The sequence below is a fragment of the Suncus etruscus genome, chromosome 6 (assembly GCF_024139225.1).
Source record: "Suncus etruscus isolate mSunEtr1 chromosome 6, mSunEtr1.pri.cur, whole genome shotgun sequence".
NCBI lineage: Eukaryota > Metazoa > Chordata > Mammalia > Eulipotyphla > Soricidae > Suncus > Suncus etruscus.
Window position 1 is genome coordinate 1,562,283 of NC_064853.1, and position 24,985 is coordinate 1,587,267.

General features: G+C 61.3%; 1 protein-coding gene across 1 annotated transcript; it reads left to right on the forward strand.

Annotated features, from left to right (window-relative positions):
* Positions 1-148: 148 nt before the first annotated feature.
* SKI (SKI proto-oncogene) lies at positions 149-23,862 on the forward strand. Its single transcript, XM_049775316.1, has 7 exons — positions 149-1,159; positions 19,522-19,644; positions 19,723-19,838; positions 19,963-20,222; positions 20,881-21,182; positions 21,286-21,516; positions 21,609-23,862. The coding sequence occupies exons 1-7, from the start codon at positions 149-151 to the stop codon at positions 21,789-21,791; spliced, it is 2,226 nt and encodes a 741-aa protein (XP_049631273.1). The 3' UTR covers positions 21,792-23,862.
* The last annotated feature ends 1,123 nt before the right edge of the window (positions 23,863-24,985 follow it).

Sequence of the window (24,985 nt, forward strand, 5' to 3'; positions counted from 1 at the left end):
GGCCGTGATCGGCCGCGGCGAGGCGGCGACGGCGGGCGCGCGGGGCCGGGGCCGCGGGCGGCGGCGGGGCGCGCGGGGCGGCGGCGGGCGCGGGGGCCCGGGCGCGCGGGAGCGGGAGCGGGAGCGGCCCGGGGAGCCCGAGCGCGCCATGGAGGCGGCGGCGGCGGCGGCGGGCGGGCGAGGCGGCGGCGGCGGCTTCCAGCCGCACCCCGGGCTGCAGAAGACGCTCGAGCAGTTCCACCTGAGCTCCATGAGCTCGCTGGGCGGCCCGGCCGCCTTCTCGGCGCGCTGGGCGCAGGAGGCCTACAAGAAGGAGGGCGCCGCGGCCAAGGAGGCGGCGGGCGCGGCCTCGGCGCCGGCGCCGCTGCCCGCGGCCGCCGAGCCGCCGCCGGTGCTGCACCTGCCCGCGCTGCCGCCGCCGCCGCCGCCGCCGCCGCCCGTGCTGCCCGGGCCCTTCTTCATGCCGTCCGACCGCTCGACCGAGCGCTGCGAGACGGTGCTGGAGGGCGAGACCATCTCGTGCTTCGTGGTGGGCGGCGAGAAGCGCCTGTGCCTGCCGCAGATCCTCAACTCGGTGCTGCGCGACTTCTCGCTGCAGCAGATCAACGCCGTGTGCGACGAGCTGCACATCTACTGCTCGCGCTGCACGGCCGACCAGCTGGAGATCCTCAAAGTCATGGGCATCCTGCCCTTCTCGGCGCCGTCCTGCGGCCTCATCACCAAGACGGACGCCGAGCGCCTGTGCAACGCGCTGCTCTACGGCGGCGCCTGCCCGCCGCCGCCCTGCAAGAAGGAGCTGGCGGCCGGCCTGGCGCTGGGCCTGGAGCTGAGCGCGCGCAGCCTGCGCGTCTACCACGAGTGCTTCGGCAAGTGCAAGGGGCTGCTGGTGCCCGAGCTCTACAGCAGCCCCAGCGCCGCCTGCATCCAGTGCCTCGACTGCCGCCTGCTCTACCCGCCGCACAAGTTCGTGGTGCACTCGCACAAGGCCCTGGAGAACCGGACCTGCCACTGGGGCTTCGACTCGGCCAACTGGCGGGCCTACATCCTGCTGAGCCAGGACTACACCGGCAAGGAGGAGCAGGCGCGCCTGGGCCGCTGCCTGGACGACGTCAAGGAGAAGTTCGACTACGGCAACAAGTACAAGCGGCGGGTGCCCCGGGTGAGTGAGCGAGCGAGCGAGCGAGCGAGTGGCCGCTGCCCCCCCTGGAGCTGGCTGGGCTGGGCTCGGGGCTGGACCCCGACTAGAAGGGCCCTGGCCGCCCCCCGGGCCTCCTGGGGGTGCTTTGGAATCTTGGGACAAGGACCCCCAGCCCCCTTCCCCGAACGCCAGGCCAGGCCAGGTGTCCGGCCTCGGCTTCTCCCAGGGCCTGCCCCGGGGGTGAATCCCGGCGTCGTCGTCGCCCTCCTGGCCTGCGATTTGTTTGGGACGCGCCCTTTCCGGCTCCCTCTCTCGGAAACGCGGCGGGGAGGGCCCTGGCCCGGCTCCCGCGGCCCCCCTCCCCCGGCCCTCGGATCTGGAACTTTGGAATATCCGAGCGAGCGAGCGCACTCGGCGGCACACAGAGCGGCCCCGGCTCAGCTATTCTTGGGAGTCCTCATTAATTCAGCTATTGCATCAAACTTTTTTTTTCTGGATCTGTGAATAGCTGCTCCCGCCCGGCTCTGGGCGCCCCTCCAGCAGCGTGTCAGAGTCTGGGGAGCGGCTCGGCGCCTGTGCAGGGGGGCCGCTGCGCGTGCGTGTGAGGGTGGCTGTGTTGGCGGCTGCGGCCCAGGGCCAGGCCGGCGCCCAGCTGGCAGCTGTCTGCCGCGGGGGGGGGGGGGGCGCGGGAGGAAGGGTCGTCCGGTTGGCGTGGGCCTTTCTGTTCAGGGGGTCCTCCCCTGCCTGCCCGCTGACGCACGGAGGCTGGCAGCGCGCGTGCCTCTGAGCTGAGTGCCCTGTGCTGTCTGTCCTCTGCTGTGTGGACACGGGTCAGCGTGTGTCTGTGATCGTCCCCAGCCCATCGACCTGGGCCTAGCTCGGCCCTGTCCCTGGTTGGGGGTTCAGAGTGCAAGGCAGGATGGTCCCCGGCTCTCACTCCGGGCGTTGGCGCAGGCCCTGGGCGCTGCCCTTTCTCCGGCCACCGCCCTTCCAGCCACACTGCCCGGGAACTGGGGCTCCCCAGGGGCCTGGAGGAGACCGGGGGAGTGGCCGTCGTCCCGCAGGGCAGGCCTCAGCCTAGGGACACATTTCAGTCTCCCCAGCACAGCCCTGCGCTTGTCTGTCCCCACTGGCCCTTGTAAGAGGGTGCTGGAAGGGGATCCCTCACTTCAGAGTTGAAGGGAGGCCAGGGACCGATGCAGAGAGCTGCTCTCTGCAGGGTGGGGCGCCCCAGCCCGGGTTCTGGGGGTGCCAGGGCCGCCCCTCAGATGAGAACAGGCGTCTCTGCCGCGGTGGGGTTTATAGCCCTGAAGCCTGGGGTGCTGTGGAAGGGGCTTGTCCATTGTCACCGGGGCCATGTCTTGCCCTCTAGGCCACTCTCTGGTGCTTCCCTGGGGTGCAGGGGTGGCAGCTACCCACCTACCTACCCCCAGACCTTGGTACTGTCCTTTCCGCCCGGGGCTAGTTCCAGTAGGCACAGAGCTGTCAAGGGCCTGTTGTGTGTGTCTGTGTGTCTGTTGTGGGGACGACGCTGCTGTCCTTCACGCCTCAGGCTGCTTGCGCTTGGGGTGTTCTAGACTGGGCTTTTCTCCATGCAGTGACTATGCAGGGGCCTGGCTCTGGGGCTGTGCAGAGGGAGGACCTGGCAATCGCAGTGCTGGACTTTTTTTCCGGCCTCCTCCCTCCCTGCGGGGTCTGGACTGTGGACCCAGGACAGCTCTCCCACCCAGGTTCTTGGGCTTCTTGGGGCCCCGGTCATTTCCGGGGTCTGAGCAGAGTTTCCCAAAAGACCCCACCTGCCGTCCCGTTTTCTAGAGAGAACCTTCTCTAGAACCCTGGAAACGTATCTTCGGTTTCTTGTTTGGTTTTGGGCCTTCCCCCTGCCTGCTCCGAAGGGGGGTACCAAAAGCGATGCCAAGGCTTGGGGATTGAGCCAGGGTCAGCCCTGTGCAAGGCCAGTTGTCCTCCCCACTGCGCCATGGCTCTAGTCTCAGTGTCCCAGCTTAACACAAACAAGGTGTCCCCCTAGGTGCGCCTGGGACGATGCCCCCGGTTCCAGCGCCCCAAGGCAGGGAAGGTGGGTGCTGGCTGAAGGTGCTCCTTGGGGGCCCTGCGCCCCGCCAGGCCTGTCCCGGTGGCTTTGGGTCTTTGGATGCTACCGCGGGACTGCTAGCCGACCAGACGGGAGCACAGGATGTCTGGGACGCCGCCGCCCGCGGGGACAGCGGGGGAGGTGGCACTTCCGGGGCCGGCGCCCTGGCCGTCTGGCGGGAGGTGTTGCGGCGGCCGGGCTCTGGCGGGACTGTTACACAAGCACAATAATGTGTCTCTTTCGAAGGATTGCGAAAGCCCAGGCTTTCTCCACGGGAGAATTATGCAAGTTTCAACTGAAATGTTGGTTAAGTGTCTTTGTTTTGAGTCAAAATACAGAGGTTGGATTATTTCCTCTGGGTCTGTGTGAGGAGAGGGCGCAGCATCCCTCCTGCAGGGTCCCCAGAGCCCACCGGTGACCTTCCGTGGGCAAAAGGCCTATCTGGCCTTCCCAGAGTAGGGAAGGTGGCGGTGACCTCCCTGCGGTGTCACTGTCGAAGCAGGTCTGGCCTTCTGGTGTGGCCCAGGGCCCCCCCACCCCCCCCAGGCCACCAGGTGAGTTGGTTGAGCTGCGGGTGTGCCTGTGTGGGTTCAGCAGGGTGCCGAGTGGCGCCTTGTCCCCACTGCTTGGCCCTTCTGGCAGCCTCTCTAGGACTTTTCGAGAAGGTGCTGTTGGGGTGTCCACCCCGTGTGCCTCTCCTATGCCATAAGTTAGCACATGACATCCCTGGAGTGGGCCAAGGAGCCGATGCTGCTCTACCAGCCCCTGTGAGGGTCAGAGGCCCAGCATGCCCGTGCCGGCCTCCCTGCCTACCTGTGGGCTCCAGCACATTCCTGCCCTGGGTCCCTCTGGGTCCTACTGGATCCCAGGAGCCGCCGGGCTGTTCCAGGAGTGGCTCAGACAGCTCTGCACGTCTGGGCCACGTAGCTCTGTGTTGTGTTGCTCCTGCCTCTCTGACCTGACCCCTGTCCCCATCCCCCCCCCATCCCCTTGCGTCCCTGTGGGGGGTATTGGCAGCTGTGTGGAGTGGGGGGAGGGTTTTTCCTACTGCTGACCCTGTCAGTGTCAGGCTGGTGGGGGGGCAGCTGTTCCAGCCTGCACCCGCCTCACGCCTGTGACCTTGCCCATCCATCTCTGGGGGCAGCGCTGCCTCTGTGCAGATGCACCTCCAGCCACCCGTGGCCTGTGTCCTGTCCCTGCTCTCCGCTCAAGCACTGCACACCTGCCTGGGGTCCCTTGGCTGAAGGCTGTGGCAGGGCCCTGTGTGGGCTCCAGGGGCCTATGCTGGGTGCGCTGGCCATGGGGAGCCTGTGAGGTGTTAGCCTGCGGCCACCCCACTGGCCCGCCTGGCCCCTGTGTGGCCCGACCGCCAAAAGCTTTGTGCTCCAAGTCGGACGATATGCAAATGCAGTCAATTAAGCGAGGGGGTTTTAATTAGCAGTTCAGTTCATGTGTGAAGTGCCTTGCCTTAATTACTTGACAGTTTTGTTGTAAATTTGCTAAGTTTTTTTTTGCAGAACTATCAAAACTGTGATTTTTTTTTTTAACATCCTTGAATGCAGCCGTGGCGCCCAGCTCGCCAGTTGTGACCCTCGACAACTTTGCCCACCCCTCCCTTTAGGAAAGCTCCTGAAACTGAAAACAAGGTGTGCTTGTTGGCTGGTGCACAGTGCCCCACCTGCCTCGATGGGGCATGCTCTGGGCAGCGTGTGGGCAAGAGGGCTGCCAGGTGTGGGGTCTTCTGCCCAGAAGTGGCTCATTTTCTCTGCTGCCGTTGTTGCCCGTCAGACCTGATTGCTGTGTTTTGTTGATGGGAGTCTCAGGTGCTGGGTGCTGGGGCTTCAGCGGTGCCTCGGTTTCTTTCTCAATAGTAGAGGGGCCGCTCTAGATGAACTTGTCTGCCCTACTAGCAGGTGTGCAAAGAAAAGCTTGGGCTTAGCTCCCAACCTGTAGAGGACAAGCTTGTGGAGGCAGTGAAGGATCTCTGGGTGTGTGATTCGTCCCTGCGTGCGCAGCCACTCAGCCTGGCAGGTGTGGGTTCCCGGGGCATTCCAAGAGTCTGGGCTGTGGAACTTTGGAGTTCCTTGGAGCTGTCTGCTTGGACCCTCCCTGCTCTTCCTCAGGTTCCATCCTGCACCCCTCAAGTGGGATCCCAGGGTGGGGCACCGCCAGCCTGAGGCCATAACTGCAGCCCAGAGCCCGAGTCTTCAGTTCTCCTCTGTTGGGCATCTGTGTGTTTGGTTTTGGTTTGTTTGGGGTCACACCCAGCAGTGCTCAGGGCCTAGGGGAACAAATGAGATACCAGCATCCAACCCAGGTCAGCCATGTCTGAGGCAGGTGCCCTGCCTGCTGTTCTATCGCTGAGGTTCCGGCTCCCCCTTCCAGGGGTCTGTTCCCGAGATCTAGACCCCAGTGTCACGTCCCACCCCCAAGGCCCTGCTTGGCCTCCTCACCCTTGCCTCTCTCTGCCTCGCCTGCGCTTTGCTTGCTGCATTTTCCCACGTGGCCAGGCCTGCACCCTTACACCTCGGCTTATGGATGGGCGCCACACCTCCCGGGGGTGTGCACTCCACCCTCCACCTCCAGAACTGTCTGTCCAGCAGAGATGTGTCCCGGAATCTCTCCCTCCTCTGTTTGAGTTTGGGGCTGCAGAGGCCTCCCCTGGTGGGATCTGATCAGGGTTTATCCTCTTGGGTCTCACTCAGTCAGTCCCTGAACCTCCTGTTTATGGTGTGACTGGACTAAGGCACTGCAGACAGCCTACAGGTTCTCCCGCACTGCTATGCACTGGGGTGCAGCTGCTTTCAGTGCCAGAGTGCGGGACACAGGGCTGAGCTGTTGAAACCCCACTCCCATTTCCCTGGAAGCCCATCGAGTGCCTTATCTTTATGGGAGAAGGTTGGGGTCCCCACAGCAACTGTCATTGGTTACTTGCGTTGTTGGTCATGTGTTGTCAGGGGCCACGGCCACCTGTTCTGTGGTAGGAGAGGCTACAGAGGGGAAGTTTGGACAGCAGGGGGTCACAGGGTATGTGTGTGAGTGAATATGCTGTCAGGTGCCCCCCCACACCCGCTGTGGGATCTACCGGCAGTGTGGCCTGGAGCTGCCAAGGTGGTTCCTGGGGACAGGAGGCCCCTGAGCTGGGGTTGTGTTTGAGATTACCTGTCAAGCCGTGAGACCTTTGGGGACAGGTGGCCCGGTGTTGCGGGTCCTTGGCCACCTGCTCTTGAGCGTCATGTGACACAGGGTGGCCGTGGACTTCTCGGGGACCCTCTGCTGTGGGACTGCCCAGCTGCTGCCTCTTTCAGCTGCCTGGCCAGGGCGGCCTCTGTGCTCTGGGCTTTGTCGCTGGTTATTGACGGACTGCACTTCCTGGCAGACACCCCTTGTCTCTGACTGCAGGGGGTGGCAGCCCCCCACGGGGTCCTTCGTGCTGCAGATGTGGTATCTAACTCACTGACTGCTTCTGGGGTGGATTCTGGCTGGTGACCTGCCTTCCTTGCTCTGGGGCCTGGGCCTCTGTGTGTGGGGTGCTTTGTGCTCCCAGCATGGAGGGCTCCCCAGGGCACCCCCTAGGACAGTGTTGGGTGGGGCTCCAGGGCGAGAGCACTTGGGTGCTGGCTTCAAGGCCAGGCTGGGTCGGAGTATCCCCGCTGCTCCTATAGCCACAGTGTTGGCTGGCCACTAGGCTGTGGCACTGAGACGGGGCCACCCCTTGAACCTACTTCCCAAGGCTGAGTTTGCTTGGGCCGGCGAGGCAGGGAAGTCAGCGTAAGTGCCCTGTACTCCTGTGACTCCCTGGGATCCTGTCGGTGTCCCTAGGCCTGTCCCTAGATCCCACTGTCTGTGTGTTTGGGGGGCCACGGGGTTGCCAGGTGATACCCGGGTGTGGTGCTCGCAGCATCTGGCACCACATCAGCGCTGAGACTGGTGGTTAGCTGGGCCCCAGTGTGTCCTCGGAGGGGCGGGGCAGGGTAGGGCAGGGCGGGGAACAATGCCTGGGAGAGAGACTTTAGACTCTGCGCCGCGTCTCCATGAACTTTCTCCCACTAGGTCAGCTCCCTCGGCGGCCTGGTGTGACCCCACTCTTGGCCTCAGGCATCGATATGGTGCTTGGGAGACTCGTCCCTCCTCACGTGAGACAGGGTGTGAATGTCCTCTGGCCCCCAAGAGTCACCATCCTTTCTCCGTCTGCTGTTAACTCTGCACTGCTGGAACTGTCCGTCCTATCAGTGCCGCCAGAGCCCATGGGGTGGGAGTGAGCACTCAGATGCTGTGGGGATGGGGCCTGTACCTCGCCTAGGCCTTTTCTTCTTTGCTCTTGTTTTGGGGGCTCCATCCTGGGTGATTCTTGGGCCTGGCTCCTGACTCTGCACTTGGGAATCCTTGCGGTGCCACGGATTGAACTATGTTGTCTGTGTGCAAGACAAGTGCCCTTCCTGCTGTCCTGTCGCTCCAACCCTAAGTTGACTGACTTTATTGGGACCATCCCAGCAATGCTCAGCCAACAAGACAGAGACTTTGGGCTATGCGGGGATGGGTGGGTGGGGTAGGAGGGTATGGGGTTGCTCAGGTACCCCTGAGGACCGCAGGGTGCCAGTGGTGGGAGCCAGGTGGGTGTGGGCCTTGTCCCACCCCCTTCCTTCTGTTCAGAGTCCATAAGGCGGGGTGTGGTGGTAATGGTAGTGGTGGTGCTGCTGCTGCTCTGGGAAGGGAAAACCTGTGGAGACCCCAGCTACTTTGGGAGCTTGAACCCAAAGCTCTGTATCTGCTGGGTTTCCCCTGGGCACCCCAGCAAGAGTCGTGTCCGAGGGTCACCGTGGATGTGCATGGCCTCAGTGAACCTGGCCAGGCCTTGGGGGCTCAGTCCCCTATTCCAGGCCAGAATGAAACTGCTGCTCAAGGGAGCCGTCTGCCGGCTGGTCCGGGGCTAACTTCCAGGGCCCTATGCATGGTACTCGTCTGAAGAGGACCCAGGGGCTCAGCCTGGCAGCCTGACTGTCGTCACACGGGAGGTTTGCGGCAAAGCCTGTCCTCGGTGTCCCTGGGGATGGAGCCTCTGACTGGCTGTCCTGGTCAGGCTGCTCAGCTGAGACCTTGGCCTGAGACCTCTGCCCCCTACGGACTTTGACGGACACTGCTGGCCCATGCTCTCTAAGATCCACCCACGTCCCCTCCATGGGCACCTGTGACACCACAGTTGGGGTTTGTTGTGCCCGTCTGCCCCCCGCATTGCCCCCGAATTGTGGACCTGGCATTCGGGCTCAAGCACTGGGGCCGTTGAATGGGGTGCACTGATCACTCCTGACCATTACTCCACTCTCCTGACACCCCTGCCTTCTGTGCGTGGCCCGGTTCAGGGGTGGACACAGCCACATGTGAGCCCAAAGCTCCCTGCACCCTTTCTCCCCGGCTGCTCTCTGCTCTGTGTGGATGCCCCTCCTGCCACCTGCCAGGTGACCATCGTCAGCTCCGTCCTTGCTGTGTGTTCAGCCTCTTTACCCCAGCCGGGGTCTGAGCAGGGACCTTGGTGCTGGGCCGGGGATTTACTGTGCTTCAGGGAGGCACCAGTCACCTGTCTTCCCTGGAGCTCTCAGCTATGTGGCGCCCCAGATGTTTCAGGGCTCGGAAAGGGGTCCTTTGTCCCTCTGCTTCCCGAGGGGGTGGCTTGGGGGCTCCTGTGGAGGGTGTGCCCACAGGGCCTGGGGGCAGCATCCTGTCTGGGCTGAGTGTGGTGTGAGTCCTGCCTCACCCACACTGTGGTCCTGGCTTGCACCGACGCTGTGCTTGTCTTTGTGGGCCTGTATATGGTACAGATCATCAGTCATGGAGGGGAGTGCCCCACTGTGCTGGGGCCCACGTGTGTGTTGTATGACCACAGTGGCCCTTGCTCCAGACTAAACTGAGAATTCTGTCTCAGAGATGCGTCCCTCATCAACCCGATGTCACTAGTGGGATGCTCTTCCTCCTTTGGTAACTGGGTCTAATTCCGGGCTGTGCTGAACAGGAGAATCTGAGGCAGGTTTCCAGGGGGAGGGGCTTCTAGGTTGGACTTTGGGTGTCCTGTTGAGCACGCCCCACCTTGGGGCCAGATTGGGTGGCAGAGTGACTGTCTGAGGCAGTGGGTGTTGTGGCCCACCATGCCTCTGTGCCTGTGAGTCCCTGTTCTGAGAGCCTTCCAAGCTCTGCTGTTGGCAGAGAGGCCAGGAAGCTGGTCTGTTCCCAGCCCAGGGGCCTTTCCTGAGCCCATGGGCACTCCCTTTAGGACACCTGTTTCTGGGCCTGCTGCCCCAGGCGAGTGACCCCAGCACCAGGTCATTGTCCTCGTTGATAGGGTCAGACCGTGGCATGGCAGGGGTCCCCTGTGTCTCTGTACCTGTGGTAACTGGGGTCTCGGTTTGGTTGTTTCCTTCTCAGCACCTGTCCCCACCCCTGCCCACGTCTTTCTGCCCAGAGCCCAGAGGGCCGCCTTGATGGGGGCTGTGACATAATTGTCCCCCTTTGGCATGTTGGGCGAACTTCACTCTCCTCTCTGGTGGGTTTTTGCTCAGGGACAGTTCCTGGCAACCTGTGTTGGGCCCTGAATAGAGGCAGGGCTGCCACGTGCAATGCCCTTCCTGTCATCCCTCAGCCCATTGGACTCACTCTTTGAGGGTCCTCTTGAGTCACACGGTGTGCGGTGAGGAGGGTGCCCTGGGGGTGGATGGGGTGTGGCTGCCCCTTCTGTTTTGGTCCTCTCACCTTCTGCACCTCAGTGCCTCTGCTCTTCCTCCTTCCGTGGAGCTGGTGTCCAGGTATGGGGGCACTGACTTGGGTCTCCATCACTGTGACCATGGCCTCTGGGATTTGTCCTGTGGTGTTTTTTTTTGGTTTTTGGGTCACACCCAGTAGCACTCAGGAGTTACTCCTGACTCTATGCTCAGGAATCACTCCTGGCAGGCTCAGGGGACAATATGGGATGCCGGGATTCAAACCACCGACCTTATGCATGAAAGGCAAGCGCCTTATCTCCATGCTCTCTCTCCAGCCCGTTTTGTTTGTTTGTTTGTTTGCCAACCTTGACAGTATTCGGGTTACTCCTGTCTGCACTCAGAAATCGCTTCTGGCAGGCTCAGGGACCATATAGGATGCCAAGAATCAAACCTGGGTCAGTCTCGTGCTGCAAGGCCAAAGCTCTCCCCACTGTGTTAACACACTGGCCCTATTCCACGTTTATTTTTGTGTGGTTTGGGGGCCACAGTCAGTTTGCAGTGTTCAGGGCTTGCTCCTAGCTCTGTGCTCATGGTGACTCCAAGCAAGCTGTGGGGACATGACACTGTGAGATGCCAGATGGAACTGGGGTCAGCTGGGCTGTTTGGGCCGCCCTGTACTGCCCTTCCATTGCCCCATCCTTGCTATACTTGTGTTCGTTATTCTGTTTTCTGCCTCTCCTCTCCTTTTTTCTCCTCTCCCCTCTTTCTCTTTCTCTCTTTCTGTCTTTGAGCCACACAAATGGCAGCGCTCAGGGGTTACTTCTGGCTCTGTGCTCTGAAATTGCTCCTGGCAGGATTGGGGGACCATGTGAGATGCCAGGAATTGAACCCTTCTGGCCTAACTCTGAACTCCTTTCTCTCTGGGCCAGCCCGTGGTGCCCATGACACTGCGCTGTGGCACGTTTTCGCCTGGCTGTCTGTCCCGTGTTGCCCTCCTGGGTGTGAGGGTGTTTTCCTGGCTCTGCGGGGCATTTCTTGGCATCCTGGGTCCAAGAAGGCTTGAAGTCGGGGACCCTGGCTGAGGGGGACAAAGCCTCGGGCACTCAGCAGGACTGCAAGTGGTTCAGCTGCTCCCGTCTAAGGGGCTTCTCTGACTCTGCTCGCCCAACCCCCTAACCTGCTCTGCTGGGGACCTTTTTAATGCAGTGGCCTCACTTGGGACAGGCCTTTCTTGCCTCTTACCTTGGGGGGCTCTCCTTAGCCCCTGCCTGGGATTTGAAGGCAGCCCCTGGGGCCCTCTTCTCATGGAAGCAGCGTGGGCAGCTCAGCGGAGGTGGTGGGTGCAGAAAGCTACGGATTGTAACTGACTGGCACCGGCTCTGAGCGACGTTCCTGCACGGGTTCCGGGGGCGTCTTCGCCCTGCGCCTGTCTCCCAGCCCCTCGGTTGTCGGGGCTGCCTGAACGAGTGCTTTGACTCGGGTGGTTCAGATGAGCAGCTGCACTGAGAGTACTAGTGAAGCCTGCCTGGTGCCCACGTTCCTGCTGGCATCACAGGACGGTGCCCACGGCTCCTGGTGACACTATGGGACAGCATCCATGGCTCTGGGTGACACTATGGAACAGTGCCCACATGCCTGGTCATGCCATGGGGGAGTGCCCACGACTCCTGGTGACAGAGTCCTGGTGCTCACAGTTGGGCTGGCTTCAGGGAAGGGACCCACCCACATCTAGCTCCCAGTATGACGGGAGCAAAGATGGTGAAATCTGGGCGGGGGACTCCCTCAGCCCTGGGCTGTGAGCCGTGCAGGTCAACCACTCACTATTGGACGGCGCTGGGGAACTAAGTATGGATCCTTGGGAGATGGAGCCGACTGGTCTCTCCTGCTCCAAGCATCCAGTCACCGTGCCTGGGCCCATGCGTGTGCCATGTATTTGTACGACTAGTTTGCTCTCAGTGTGAGACTGGGGGCAGGGTCCTGGGGGAGGGTTTCTTGCTGATGACACGTCTCCTTCCTGCTGGGCCTTTTGGAGCAGGTCTAGCTCAGTCTGGCCACACGGTGCGGGCCACTGTCCCGATGACCTGTGTGGCCCTCATCAGGGTGGCTCCACCCCTGTTTACTGGGGTCAGGCGGTCACCACAGCCGCCATCTGGCAATCGTAAACCAGCGACCCCCATTCTGGAGGGGCGGGCCCCACACATGTGCCCCGTGGACCCCTCTGCATCAGCCTCCCGACCTGCCGGGTGAAAAGGTCATTCAGCGCCAAGGGGCAGAACCAGGGTGCCCACCCGTCTCCTGGGGTCCCTGGAATTGGTATGAGCAGGGTTGCACCTGTGGACAAGGTCACTGGGATTCAAGATGGGCCTTCCTGTCCGAGCAGATGCCTGGCCAGGGGGGTGTCTCCTGGGAGGTGGGTCCTTGCAGGCTGGCCATGTCCCCTGCCTGCCTGTGGGGCTGCCTCTCCTCGGAAACCTTTGTCCCCAGACCCAGCGGACATGGCCCCTGGGAAGTGCCTGGCGGCTTCCCCCGCAGCGGGCCATGTTCCCGGCCAGGCCAAGGAACTCCCCGGGGCCCCTTGCTGCCCTCTCAGCCTGGCTGCAGAGGGGCGGTCAAAAGGTCACTGGCCACTGCTTTATTGCGCCTGCTGCGTTCCCACGCCCCGGCCCAGCAGGCCTCGGGCCCCGCTTGGCGGCCAGGGCGAGTGTCCAGCATGGGGACATGGGGACTCGGTCTGTCTCAGGGAGGCCAAGACGGCTGGGCTGGGCTGACTTCCTGTCCCTGTGTGCCTGGCCCCCAAGACCCTGTCCTGTGCCATTCTCAGGGGTGGGTTTACGGCACTCCTGTGGAGAGAGGTGAGCACCAGAGCAGGGAGTGATGGGGTCCTCCAGCCCTGTGCTGTCCTTGGAGTGACCCAACTGTTGTTCCCATTCTATGTTGGTCTGGGACACCGCCAGGGAGCCTCCACTTCAGACTAGGAGTGTGGAGTCGGGCAGAATCCCATGCTCCCAGATCCCCAGCAGAGAAAATGGCCCCTGGGCCTGGTGCTTGCTCTAGAGCAGGGGTCCTCAAACTTTTTAAACAGGGGCCCAGTTCACTGTCCCTCAGACCATTGGAGGGTCTGACTATAGTAAAAACAAAAGTTATGAACGAATTCTTATGCACATTGCATATATCTTATTTTGCAATGAAGAAACAAAACAGATACAAATTCAATATGTGGCCTGCGGGCCATAGTTTGAGGACCACTGCGAGTTTTAGGGTGCTGGGAGGAGGCTTTCCTCATGCCCCTCCAGTCTCGATGAATTTGGGGGGCAGCACAGTGGTGCGCAGCTAGAAACACGGAGGCGCACTTCGCTGCTGTCAGACTTGCAGCATGTAAGGGCTCCGTCTCAGGAGAGCTGGTATTTCCCTCCTTGTATATTTTGGAAACCACAGAGCCTGGCTTGGGGTGCACGCTGGTGTCCTAGGTGGTGGGGCTCTGCAGTGGCCACTCTGGCATTTCGCTTCTGTAGGCTCAGCCTGGGAGACACTGGCCCTGCCGCCTCAAGAGCCCCTGCCCTGCTTTGGGAGATGGGGACGGGGTTCAGCAAAGCACCACACTGCACCCAGGGCACCCGGGTGAGCCTGCGAGTGCCTGTGATGTCTTGTGATGGCCTTTGCCTGCTCACACTCAGCCACACACCATCCGGTGCCTGCAGGACACCCCACCCCACCACACCCCACCCCGCCTGTGGCCCAGTGGGGCTGCTTACTTAAGCGCTCTACCCACTAGCCCCGTGTAGAGGGTGGTGAAGGCCGTGAGCCAAATCCCTGTCATCTTCCCCTCGGCAGCACCCACAGGGCAGTGCTGGCGGAATGTGGGCTCCCTTCCTGTTCCCTTAGCAGCAGTGTGCGTGCGGGCCTGCAGCTTGTGCTTCAAGCGGCCCAGGTCATCCCCACGGCACAGCATGGTCTTGAGGGCCCCACCACACACCAAAGCACTGGGATGGGGCCCAGGGTAAGGTCGGAGCTTTGTGCACGTGTGGGGTCTCCACTTTACCCCTCTGCTCTTTCTCTCCCTCTGACCTCTTGTACACCCCTTGCAGGTGTTTTTGGGTTCCCAAGAAGGGAACAGCCTGGATGGTGTGTGGGTCACCAGCAGGCATGGGGTATCAGGGCCTACCCACCATGTGCCTGCTGTCCTCTCTGTCTGGGACTCTCCCTGAGACTGGCTCACCCGCCTGGCATCCCTGCAGGGACCCACTCCTCTGGGCACTGTGGCCCACTTTCACACTTTGCAGGTTATGATTCTTTTTGTTGTTGTTTTGTTTTTTTTGGGCCACACCCGGCAGCACTCAGGTTACTCCTGGCTATCTGCTCAGAAATAGCTCCTGGCAGGCACGGGGGACCATATGGGACGCTGGGATTCGAACCAACCACCTTAGGTCCTGGATCGGCTGCTTGCAAGGCAAGTGCTGTTGTGCTATCTCTCCGGGCCCGCAAGTTGTGATTCTTTTTTTTTTTTTTTTTTTTTGGTTTTTGGGCCACACCCGTTTGACGCTCAGGGGTTACTCCTGGCTATGTGCTCAGAAATCGCCCCTGGCTTGGGGGGACCATATGGGACGCCGGGGGATCGAACCGTGGTCCTTCCTTGGCTAGCGCTTGCAAGGCAGACACCTTACCTCCAGCGCCACCTACCCGGCCCCGCAAGTTGTGATTCTTGTGGAGCCCCAGAAAGTATACCCGTGCCCCCTCCTGGGGGCCGTCATATGGGGACCTGTCCACAGCCCCTCCTGTCCAAGTGGGCGTGGGCTAGGCCAGCTCTGGCTTCTTCCCATATGCCGTGTGTGTGTGTGTGTGTGTGTGTGTGTGTGTGTGTGTGTGTACTATGTGCGTGCACGCATATGTATGTATGTATGTATGTATGTATGTATGTATGTATGTATTTGGCGGGGGCAGAGTAGCCGTGCAGGTCCCATACCTTCATGCATGAAGATACTGGCTTTGTCTGGCACCCTGCTGGGGGCTCGCCAAGGTGCCTGCTGTGTAGTGGTGCAGGCGGTTGCCCCGGCCCGGCCTGTTGTGGCGGTTTCTATGGTGAGAAAACAGCCAGCAGGGCAGCCTCAGCCGCGTGGGGACGGAGGGAGGAAGGAGGCGCCAGGAAGCTCAGCCGCCGGCCTGGGGGTGGGGCCCTACACCCCATTTCCTGCCTGGGAAGCAGTGAAAGCTGCCAGCTCGGACTGTGCCACCCGCCCCTGTTGGGGGAATCTCAGGCAGCCCCTGGGGCCAGTGTCTCTGGCTGCAGCTGGTCCCTGCTGAGAGCCCGATGCCTTCCAGAACTTTTCCGCTAAGCTTCCCCGGCTCCACTAGTTGGGTGGTTTGGGGCTTGGCGCAGAAACTGGCACTGCAGAGGCTTGGCTGAGCCTCTGGGCTGTGGCGGGTGCAGCTGTCCGACTGGTGTCACCTCACCTCGGCCTCTCTGGGCCTCAACAAGGTCTTGCAAGTTCTCATCAGAATCTCACCAGTCACACCGGGTTCTCACTAGGGTCTCCCCCAGGCTCGCACAGTCCTCTGTGGAAATGCCCCAGGAAAACCCTCCTGGCTCTCAGTGCTGACCCGTCGGTTGGAGCTGAAACAGTCCCAGTCTTAGTTTCCTCTGATCCCCTGTTAAAATGCTTAGGTTGATGTTGAAGTCATGTGGGGCACAGCTGCTGCCTTGCTGCCCCGTTTCCATGGGGGTGTACAGGGTCTTGTCAGAGAGCAGCAGCAGGAGCCAGAGTCACCAGGGTGTTGAAATTTGATGGCTCTGACCTGCAGGTAGGACACATGACCTTGGCATCCCTGTGTGTGTCCCTCAGAGCTGCACTTCTATTTCCTCTCTGGTTCTGACTCTCGCCCCTCTGCTCTCCCCTCTACTCCCCTGCCCTGAATCCCTCCACTGTGCTCCCATGCATTCCACTCCCCTACTGTCCCGCACTCCCCTCCCCTTAAGGGGGTGAGAAAGACCTCAACTCAGAGGATGGGCGCCCCAAGATCAGGCCTGATACTCATGTTCAGTCCCAGTGCATCCCCCGGGTTACCTGCCCTTCTGGCACACTCCCCACCTACACGCTGTGCTCTCTTCTGTACCCAGGTTTGTATACAGGCACCGCACATCACAGTGCCCAAGCATACATGCTCGTACCTACCTGTACCTGTCACCACAGTGTTGGGGACTGAGGCTGCTGAGGGACACTTGCACTGCTTTTGGAGGGGCTGCTATCACCTTTCAGTACTCCACATGATGCATGTGCCCTTCCTGGGGACACTGAGGCTGAGAAGAGGTCCTTCTGCCTCCTGGGGGGAAGCAGAGTGAGTGTCCCCATGCTGGCCCCTGGAGGGCTCCACATTTTGGTGTGATGGGCCATGTGGCCATCGATGTACAGGGCCTGAAATTTGGAGCAGTGGGGGCCATTCTCCAGGGACAGCGCTGCCCTGGGCCACGTGCCGGTAGATCGTCAGCACCCAGGCAGGCCTGTAGCACGCAGTGTCTCAGCCCCCTCGTCTGCTCTGCACCCTCCTGCCTCTGCTGCTGGAAATGGAGCTGAGGATAAGGGCCGAGAGCCCCTGGTGGGCATAAGGAACTTGCACCCTTTGACTCCCCTGTTGGCCTTTGCAAGGATCCCCGCTTGTGTCTCCTGCCTGCCGGGAGGATCCAGAGCAGGTCGGGACTGCAGTCGCACCTTGCTTGCCAGGAACATTCAGGGCCCACAGTCCTGTGTCCAGTGGGGAGGGGGGCTCCTCTGTGCTCAGCATCTGCTCCTGGACAGGTCCAGCACCTCTCCAGTCCCCCAGTATCCCCAGTGCTTCTCCTACCAGGTGCTGGTGTCAGGAGGTGTGTGAGACCCCAGCCCAAGCCCTCAAAGGGGAGAAGGCAGAAGTGACAGGAGAGGTGACCTACTTAGATGTAGCGAGTCTCAGGCCACTGCTATTTTCCTATCTGGGGTTTGGGTTTGTGCCTGTGCCCCACAGTGATCAGGAAGTGGGTGGAGAGTTTCAGTGCCCCACACAATGGGAAGGAGTGTGCAAGGCGCGACGGGGATGGCAGCAGCCCAAGCCAGGGCCAGTGTCAGGTGGTCCGAGGGGGGCCTGGGAGGTGGGAGAGGCCCATCTATGGAGCCCCTGGCACAGCTCTGGGCCAGGGTGCCTACCCTGGTCTCCCCGTGTGCACCTGGCATTGTTGCTGGGTGGGCCCCCAGACTTGTGCACCTCAGGGCTGCGTTTGCGCTATTCGTTGGGGGCTGCTGTGCGCACTGGGGCTAGGGGGTAGGCCAACGGCTGTGGAGCTGCCACGGAAGGTCTGTGGATGCAGGCCTGGCTCAAGGGGTTCCCCCACCCCACGACTCCGCCTGGACGTGGGGGAACCGGGGGACAGACTGGGGGAAGTGGAGACTGCTGGGGTGCAGCACCTGGTGGGTCTCTAGTGCCCTTCCCCACCACCAGGCTTTGCTCTGGACTGACTCTGGGAAGCTTTGGCGCTGCCTTGGTTCCCGGGAGCAGACTTTTCTACTGAGGATGTTGTGCCCCGACCTATGCTCTGGCAGGTTGGGGGTGCCCGCCTCATCAACAGAGGGTTCCCCACATCATCACTTCCTTTCTGGCTCGTCTGTAGCGGGTGCTGGGGGCCATAGCTCACAGCATGGTATGCAGAGATGGGTAGGAAGCTTGGGGGTGCTCTTCTTGTACACCTGTCACCCCTTCTGGGGTGCGGTCTCCTATTGGCTCTGGCCCATGGTGTCGGCTAGTGTGTGTTTGGCTCTGCCCGGCACAGCCTAGGGCCTGTCTGGGCCCTATCTGCTGCTTCTTTCTCGGCTCCCGCAGCACCTCTTGGTGCTGGTCTCGCTCCCAGCAGAAATTGGGGTGTTGGAGTGCTGCATGGGTGGGGAGCCTCGGGGTGCTCCATGCTGGCACCTCCATGCGTTCTTGCGCCGGTCCAGCTGCGTGGGGTAGGCCATGCCCTGGTGTGTCCTGAGGTGCCCTGTCTCCTGCTGGCTGTTGTCTTTGCCCGTCTGTGCTCTTGTGTGCCCAGAGCTCACTGCTGCCTCTCTCCCAGCTCCCCTGCCTGCTCCAGAACCACGATTGGAACTGGGGACCGTGTTGCAGCTCTCTGAGCAGGGGTTCTCCCCCTTGGCCTCCAGGGTTGGGGACACTGGCTTGATCCTGTTTGAGCTCTTTGGGGGACTGTCGGAAAGGGTGGTGATACAGTGCCTGTTGTGGAGGTGCGGCCCAACCAGGGTGCAGCTCACATTTGGTCAGAAACGTGCTTGGGCCGCACAGGGCTGGCTGATGGTGCCTGGTTTCAGGGGACTGGTGCTTAATTCTCTGAAGGGCTGGGCTCTGCTGCTGACCTAGGGGCCTCAGGAGTGAACCCCAAGATGCCAGAACCCCTTCTCTGTCCTATGACCTCCTTCTTAGCAATGTCGGGGAGGGTCCCCACCTACAATGCTAGGGAGTCCTATCCTGCCTCTGGGGGTTTTACGCTTCACTTGGGGGGTGTTTGAGCCACACTTAGTGCACAGGGGACTGTGTGCAGTGCCGTGCAAGGCCAGTTTGTCTCCTGGGCTTCAGCTTCTTCTGTGGAATGTTCCTGGGGCATCTCCTTGAGCAGCCTGTGTCCTGTTTTCTGCACCCCCTGCCCACATGTAGTGGCCAAGTGTTGCCTAGGCTTTTTTTTTTTTTGCGGGGTGGAGGATGGATGGGGGTTGGTTTGGGGCCACACCCAGCAGTGCTCAGGGTTACTCCAGGCTCTGTATTCAGAACTCTCTGCTAGTGCTCAGGGGACTATATGGGATGTTGGGGATCAAATCTGGGTAGGCTGTGTGCAAGTCAAACACCCTACCCACTGTGCTATTGTTCGGGCTCCTGCCTTGAGGATTCTTTGGTTTGTTTTGGTTTGGTTTTTGTTTTTTTGGGCCACACCCGGTGACTACTCCTGGCTTTGCGCTCAGAAATCGCTCCTGGCTGGGAGACCATATGGGAGGCCGGGGGATGGGGAGGGGAATCGAACCTCAGTCCGTCCTAGATTAGCCTGTGCAACTCCTGCCTTGAGTTTTATCTGGGGTCTGATAGCCAGGCCCTTCCTGAGGGTGCCAGCAGGGGATGGGCAGAGCTGACATGCCGAGGAGCTGCTGGTCACCTTTGTCCGTGGGCCCCGCTGGGGTGTAAAGGTTGCCCGCCTTTATCTGCTTCCATGGGGTGCCAGGGGTTTCCCAGGAGGGGCTGTGGGGTCTGTGTTGACCCGAAAGGATGCCCAAAGTCTGCCCAGTAGCCAAACAGGAAGCTGAGACCCAGCTGTCCTGGGATTCTTCCGCTTTGCTTCGGTGGTTTGGTGTTGAGGCCACACCCAGAAGTGCTCAGAGATCCCTCTGGCTCTCTGTAGGGTATCAGGTGACCACATGTGCTGCAAAGATTGAACCCGGGTCAGCTCTCTGGGGGGCACCACTAGACGCTCCCTCCTCAGGTCCCCATATCTTGCTGCATATGTTAGAGGTGGGGGCAGTGATGAGGCTGTACATGTGGGGATCCACTTCCTGAGTCCCTGCACCTGGGGCCAATTGGGCTGACCATTCTGTCCTTCACAGGTGCCCTCAGAGCCCCCAGCCTCCATCAGGAAGACGGACGAGGGTCCCGCGCAGCCCCCCACGTCTTCTGACAAGGACAAACAGTCGGGTTGGCCGCGCGGCCTAGCCAGCCCCTCCAGCAAAGTGCGCCTGGGCCTGGGGTGGGGTGGGGTCCTCGAGGGGTGAGAACCAGAGGTCTCATGCTGCCTTGTCCCCCCCCAGAGCCTCGGCTGCTCGCACCCGCGCCAGCGACTCTCTGCCTTCCGCCCCTGGTCCCCTGCCGTGTCCACGAACGACAAGGAACTGTCCCCTCACTTGCCAGCCCTGATCCGAGACAGGTGAGGCAGCTCCGACTCTGCTGTGCCCTGGGGGGGGGGGAGGGTGAGAGGGCACCTCAGTAACTGTGCCTGGGACGGGGAGGGGGGAGGGCGAGAGGGCACCTCAGTAACTCTGTGCCTGCAGCTTTTATTCCTACAAGAGCTTCGAGACGGGTGTGGCCCCCAATGTGGCACTGGCCCCACCAGCTCAGAAGGTGGTCAGCAGCCCAGCCTGCGCCCCGGCGGTGTCCCGCATCCCCGAGCCCCTTGCCACGTGTATGCAGCCAAGGAAGCGGAAGTTGACGGTTGATGCCCCTGGGGTCCCAGACCCCCCCCTGCCCACTGGCGTCCCTGAAGAGGACAAGGACTCAGAGGCAGAGGTGGAGGTGGAGAGTCGCGAGGAGTGTGAGTGCATCCGGCTCCCCCCAACCCCCCCCTGTTGTGCATCGTGGGTGTCTGTGTGCTCAGGTGTGTGGGCGCTCGAGTAGTGTACACATTCACCTGGCTGGGTGTGATGAGTGCCTGTGGTATGCGTGTGTCGTGTGCAGTGAGCAGAGTGCCCATATGTGTCTCTCTTTTTTAAATCGTTTTTTTAAGCCACACCCAGTGATGCTCGGGTTAACTCCTGGCTATGCACTCCAAAATCACTCCTGGCTTGGGGGACCATATGGGACGCCGGGGGATCGAAGTGTGCAGGGGAACCAAGCATGCGTGGTTTGACCTAGGTTAGCGCGCGCAAGGCAACAACCTTACCGCTTGTGCCACCGCTTCGGCCCGTCTTTAAATAATTTTTATAGGGGGATGGAGAGATAGCACAGCAGAAGGGTGTTTACCTTGCACGCAGCCAGTCCAGGACAGACAGTGGTTTGAATCCCGGCATCCCATATAGTCCCCCAATCGTGCCAGGAGCGATTTCTGAGCGCAGAGCCAGAGTGACCCAAGTGCTGCTGGGTCACTCCATAAAAAAATTCTTTTTTAATTGACACCAATGTGAATTACAAGTCTTTCAGAGTTATGTTATTTAAGGCACATAGTGACAGTGACTGCCCTGTGTCTCTTGCAGTCACCTCCTCCCTGTCCTCGCTCTCCTCTCCATCCTTTACCTCATCCAGCTCCGCCAAGGACCTGAGCTCCCCGGGCATGCACGCCCCAGCCCCAGCCAGTGGCGCCCCGGACCCCGCACCCCCTGGGGAAGCCACAAGCGGGGGACTGGAGGCAGAGCTGGAGCACCTGCGGCAGGCACTGGAGGGCGGCCTGGACAGCAAAGAGGCCAAAGAGAAGTTCCTGCACGAGGTGGTACGCATGCGCGTGAAGCAGGAGGAACGGCTGAGCGCTGCGCTACAGGCCAAGCGTAGCCTGCACCAGGTGTGTGGGGCTGGGTTGGGTCGAGGCAGGGGAGGAATGCAGGGGGCCATGCCTGCATGGGACATGGCGTGACAGCCGGGCTTGACCTGCGTCCGTACCTCAGGAGCTGGAGTTCCTGCGCGTGGCCAAGAAGGAGAAGCTACGGGAGGCCACAGAGGCCAAGCGCAACCTGCGGAAGGAGATCGAGCGTCTGCGGGCCGAGAACGAGAAAAAGATGAAGGAGGCGAATGAGGCGCGGCAGCGGCTGAAGCGGGAGCTGGAGCAGGCGCGGCAGGTCCGGGTGTGCGACCAGGGCTGCGAGGCTGGCCGTCTGCGCGCCAAGTACTCGGCACAGGTAGGGCGCAGCCAGGCAGGTGGGGGGCGGAATGAGCCCTGGCGCTGCTGATGCTGACCGGTCCTCCCTGCCCTCTCCTCCTCTCCACGCAGATCGAGGACCTGCAGGTGAAGCTGCAGCACGCTGAGGCCGACCGAGAGCAGCTCCGGGCCGACCTGCTGCGGGAGCGTGAGGCGCGTGAGCACCTGGAGAAGGTGGTGAAGGAGCTGCAGGAGCAGCTGTGGCCCCGGCCACGGCCCGAGCCGGGCGGGGAAAGCACTGGGCTGGAGCCCTGACCACACCGCGCCTGTCCCGCACCACGTGTCACTGTGCCTCGGGCCGAGTGAGCGTCCAGAGCCACGTTCCGCGGCCACGTCCAAGTGAGCGGCTGGGACCCCAGCGGCGCCTCCACCATCACTCTGTCATAAGCTATTGACACCAATAAGGAGACTGACTCGGTTCTGTGCTGACTGACCCCCACGCCGGACACCAGCCCAGGCCCCGCCCGCGGCCGCCTGAGGACAGCGGCTTTTTCTCCAGAGTCTATTTTTTCAGCGACAAGGGCCCAGGTCCCCGAGCGGCCGCCGGGAGGGGGTGGGCACCCGCCTCCCTCTGCAGGGCCGGCTGGGCCTTCTCCGTGGGGGAGAGCAGGGGGTGGCCCCGCGCTCAGCATGGCCCATGGCACTGCCGAGTCCGGGGCCTGAGCAGCGGCGTCGCGCAGAGCGGCATCATTTCACTTTTCCTTTCGTTGGTTTGTTCATTTAAGCGTCTATTTAGAACTGCACTTTGTCCACAATCTCCCTTTTTACTCCCCGGTTAACTGAGGTCTGACGCTGCATCCGGCGCGGAGGATCTTGAGCAGCGCCATAAGTGCTCAGCGCTGGGGCCCCCTGGTGCTTGGTTGAACAAGGGAATCACAAGAAACGAAAATGCAGAAACTGAACTTGGGGGGTGGTTCTGTGCCTTCCAGCATCTTGTACAGCCAATCCTGACTCGTCTTTTTTTTAACCCCAAAATACGTCTACAGTAGCGGTCGAATCTGCCCTATCAATACGTTACTTGCATTTATTCCAAATAATCTCGTTTACTCGACTGTTTATGCAAATTGTATAAGGTTTCTTATGCCCAAGCTTGAAAATTGATTTCCCAGTAGACGAGAGGCAGTGGTCCACCCTGAGATCATGGTATTTATTCACACGCGAGAGATCTAGTGGGATTCTGCGCGTGACGCCTGGCGGAGCGGCCGTGCGTGCACATGCGTGCGGACTTGGGGACTCTGGGACCCGTCTGCGAGCTGCCTGGGTTTACTGGGGACGGTTCCGCCGGCCCCCCTCTAAAGTGCAATGCAGAAGGGACACGCGCAGGTTTGTCTGGCCTCGTTTTTGCTTTTGTTTTCTGCAGTTTCTGATGTGTGTGCATGGAGCTGTTCCTGTCCCCACCCCACCCGTCCGTCCCCCATGGGCATTATCACCTTGTCCTCGGGCCTCTTCCGAACACGCAGCTCCGCCAGCCTCACCCCTCCAGGCCCCGTTTCGGCCCTCGCTTCCCGGAAGCCGCCAGCAGCAGGGGCCAAGCTTCATGCCTGTGCTTCGGGCCCCGCGATGTTCGCTTCTGAGTTCCCGGCTCCAGGGAGTGAGGACGTTCCTAAGTTCCTAAGGCAGCCTCTGCCTGCCCCCCTCACTGTCCCCGCTACCCGTCGCTGAGCTTGACCCTCCTCCCCCAGTGCTGTGCCCTCTCCCTCCCCGAGAGTCCTCCAGGCCGGCCGTGGACCTGGTGTTGGGGGGAGGGACACAGGCAGCCCCGGTCACCAGCAGCTCAGGTGCGGGCATCCGGGCCTCTTCCATCAGGGCCGCGTCCACGGGCAGGCCCGCTCTGGACCCGCCCAGTGCCTGCCGCTGAGCCCCCGCGCCCGGCCCCGAATTCTGTCTGCCGAAGGAGAGAACCAACAGCAATAACGCATCTACGAGCAGCTAATCGCCCTCCCGCTTTGCTGCACACGTGGCCAGTGTGAGCGCGGACATGTACATACCCCACTCTTGTACATACATGTACATGTGCTGGTCCTTTTCCAGAACTTTCCTACCTGGTTGTCAGCGTCATCTTGTTTTCTGGGCTGTTTTCAACTAAGGGGGAATGTTGCTCTGCCCCCCAGCCCCCCAGCCCCCCACCCCGCCTGCGGAGCCCAGGTCACAAACCCCATTTCTGTTCCATTAAGACCCTGGGCCCACCGAGTGTCCGCCTCGCCTCCGTCTGTCCGTCCCTCCTTTGCTGCTGCTAATGACAATATGACTTACTCTACTATTGGAAGACTATTTTTATGTAATTAATGTATGCTTTCTTGTTTATAAATGCCTGATTTAAAAAAGAGATGCTTGGCATTGTTTCCTCACTGCACCCCTTGGGCCTCAATGTAGCCCCCACGGTACTAGAGAGGACTTGGAGAGAACGTGGGGCTGCAGCCCATACATGCATGCACTTTGCAGATAGATTTGCACAGCCTCGGTGTGTGCTGGTCCTGTGGGTAGGGCTGAGTGTGGGCGGCTAGTATTGAGTGTGGCGCTGACTCTGCATTCGCCCGTGTGTGACTGGGCATGTGCAAGTGAGTGCGTGAAGGTGTGGGGCTGAGTGTTATGTATGTGACTGCATGTCGGCACGAGTGTAGGTGAGTGTGGGTGGGGAGCATCCGATACCCCAGCCAGGCAGGCAGGGGGCACAATGCTTCAGAACGTGGCTTTGGGCACTGAGCTAACTCGCCAGCCTGATGACCCCAAGCACAGGGTGACCAGGACAAGCTTGGGGAGCCCGAGGAGTGGACCTGTTCACCTCCAGGCTGCCTGGCCAGCCTCTGGGGGTACCAGCCAGACTGATAGCCCCCAAGGCCTGGAGGTGACAGCGGCCTGGAGTGGGGCCCTTGGGTCAGAGCTGCTCAGGCCTAGCACTGGCACAGCCTCCAGGAAGCGGAAGCCTTGGCCTGAGGGCCGCCTCAGGACAGGAAGCCCGCAGGCCCCGCCTGTGCCTAACCAACATCACAGTGCCCCCTTCCAGGGACACAGCCCCAAAGGGTTGGCTATAATGCATTCCCCAGTGGGATGCGTGCTCAGGGCTTTCACCGCGGAGCCCCCCCCCTTGTCCTGCCTGCTGCCAGGTGAGAGTGCTGGGAGACGGGGCTCTGGTGCCCCCCACCCAATGAGGCCCTGGCCTGGGCTGCAGCCATCTGTGCCCCAGCCCTGCCAGGCTCGGGGGCTGTGTGTCCGGGGCCCCCCCACCCTGGAGCAGGTGGCCCTGCTGCAGGGGGCCGGCCTGGCCTCTCAGGCGCCCGGTGCACGCAGGTGTCCGGCCAGCTGGACCCCGTCCCTGCTCCTTTCCTGCCGACAGCTTGGCACAGCCCCGAGGCTCTCCTGCTGACATGGAGGCCTGTTCCGGAAAGTTCCGGGAAGACAGGAACCAGGGTTAGGCTTGGGATGGGGGCCCCTCAGGACAGGAGGCCCAG

Coding starts and splice junctions, on each gene's coding strand:
- SKI (XM_049775316.1), top strand. CDS start 149: ATGGAGGCGGCGGCGGCGGCGGCGGGCGGGCGAGGCGGCGGCGGCGGC. Junction 1,160..19,521: donor ACAAGCGGCGGGTGCCCCGG/GTGAGTGAGCGA, acceptor TGTCCTTCACAG/GTGCCCTCAGAGCCCCCAGC. Junction 21,183..21,285: donor CCAAGCGTAGCCTGCACCAG/GTGTGTGGGGCT, acceptor TCCGTACCTCAG/GAGCTGGAGTTCCTGCGCGT.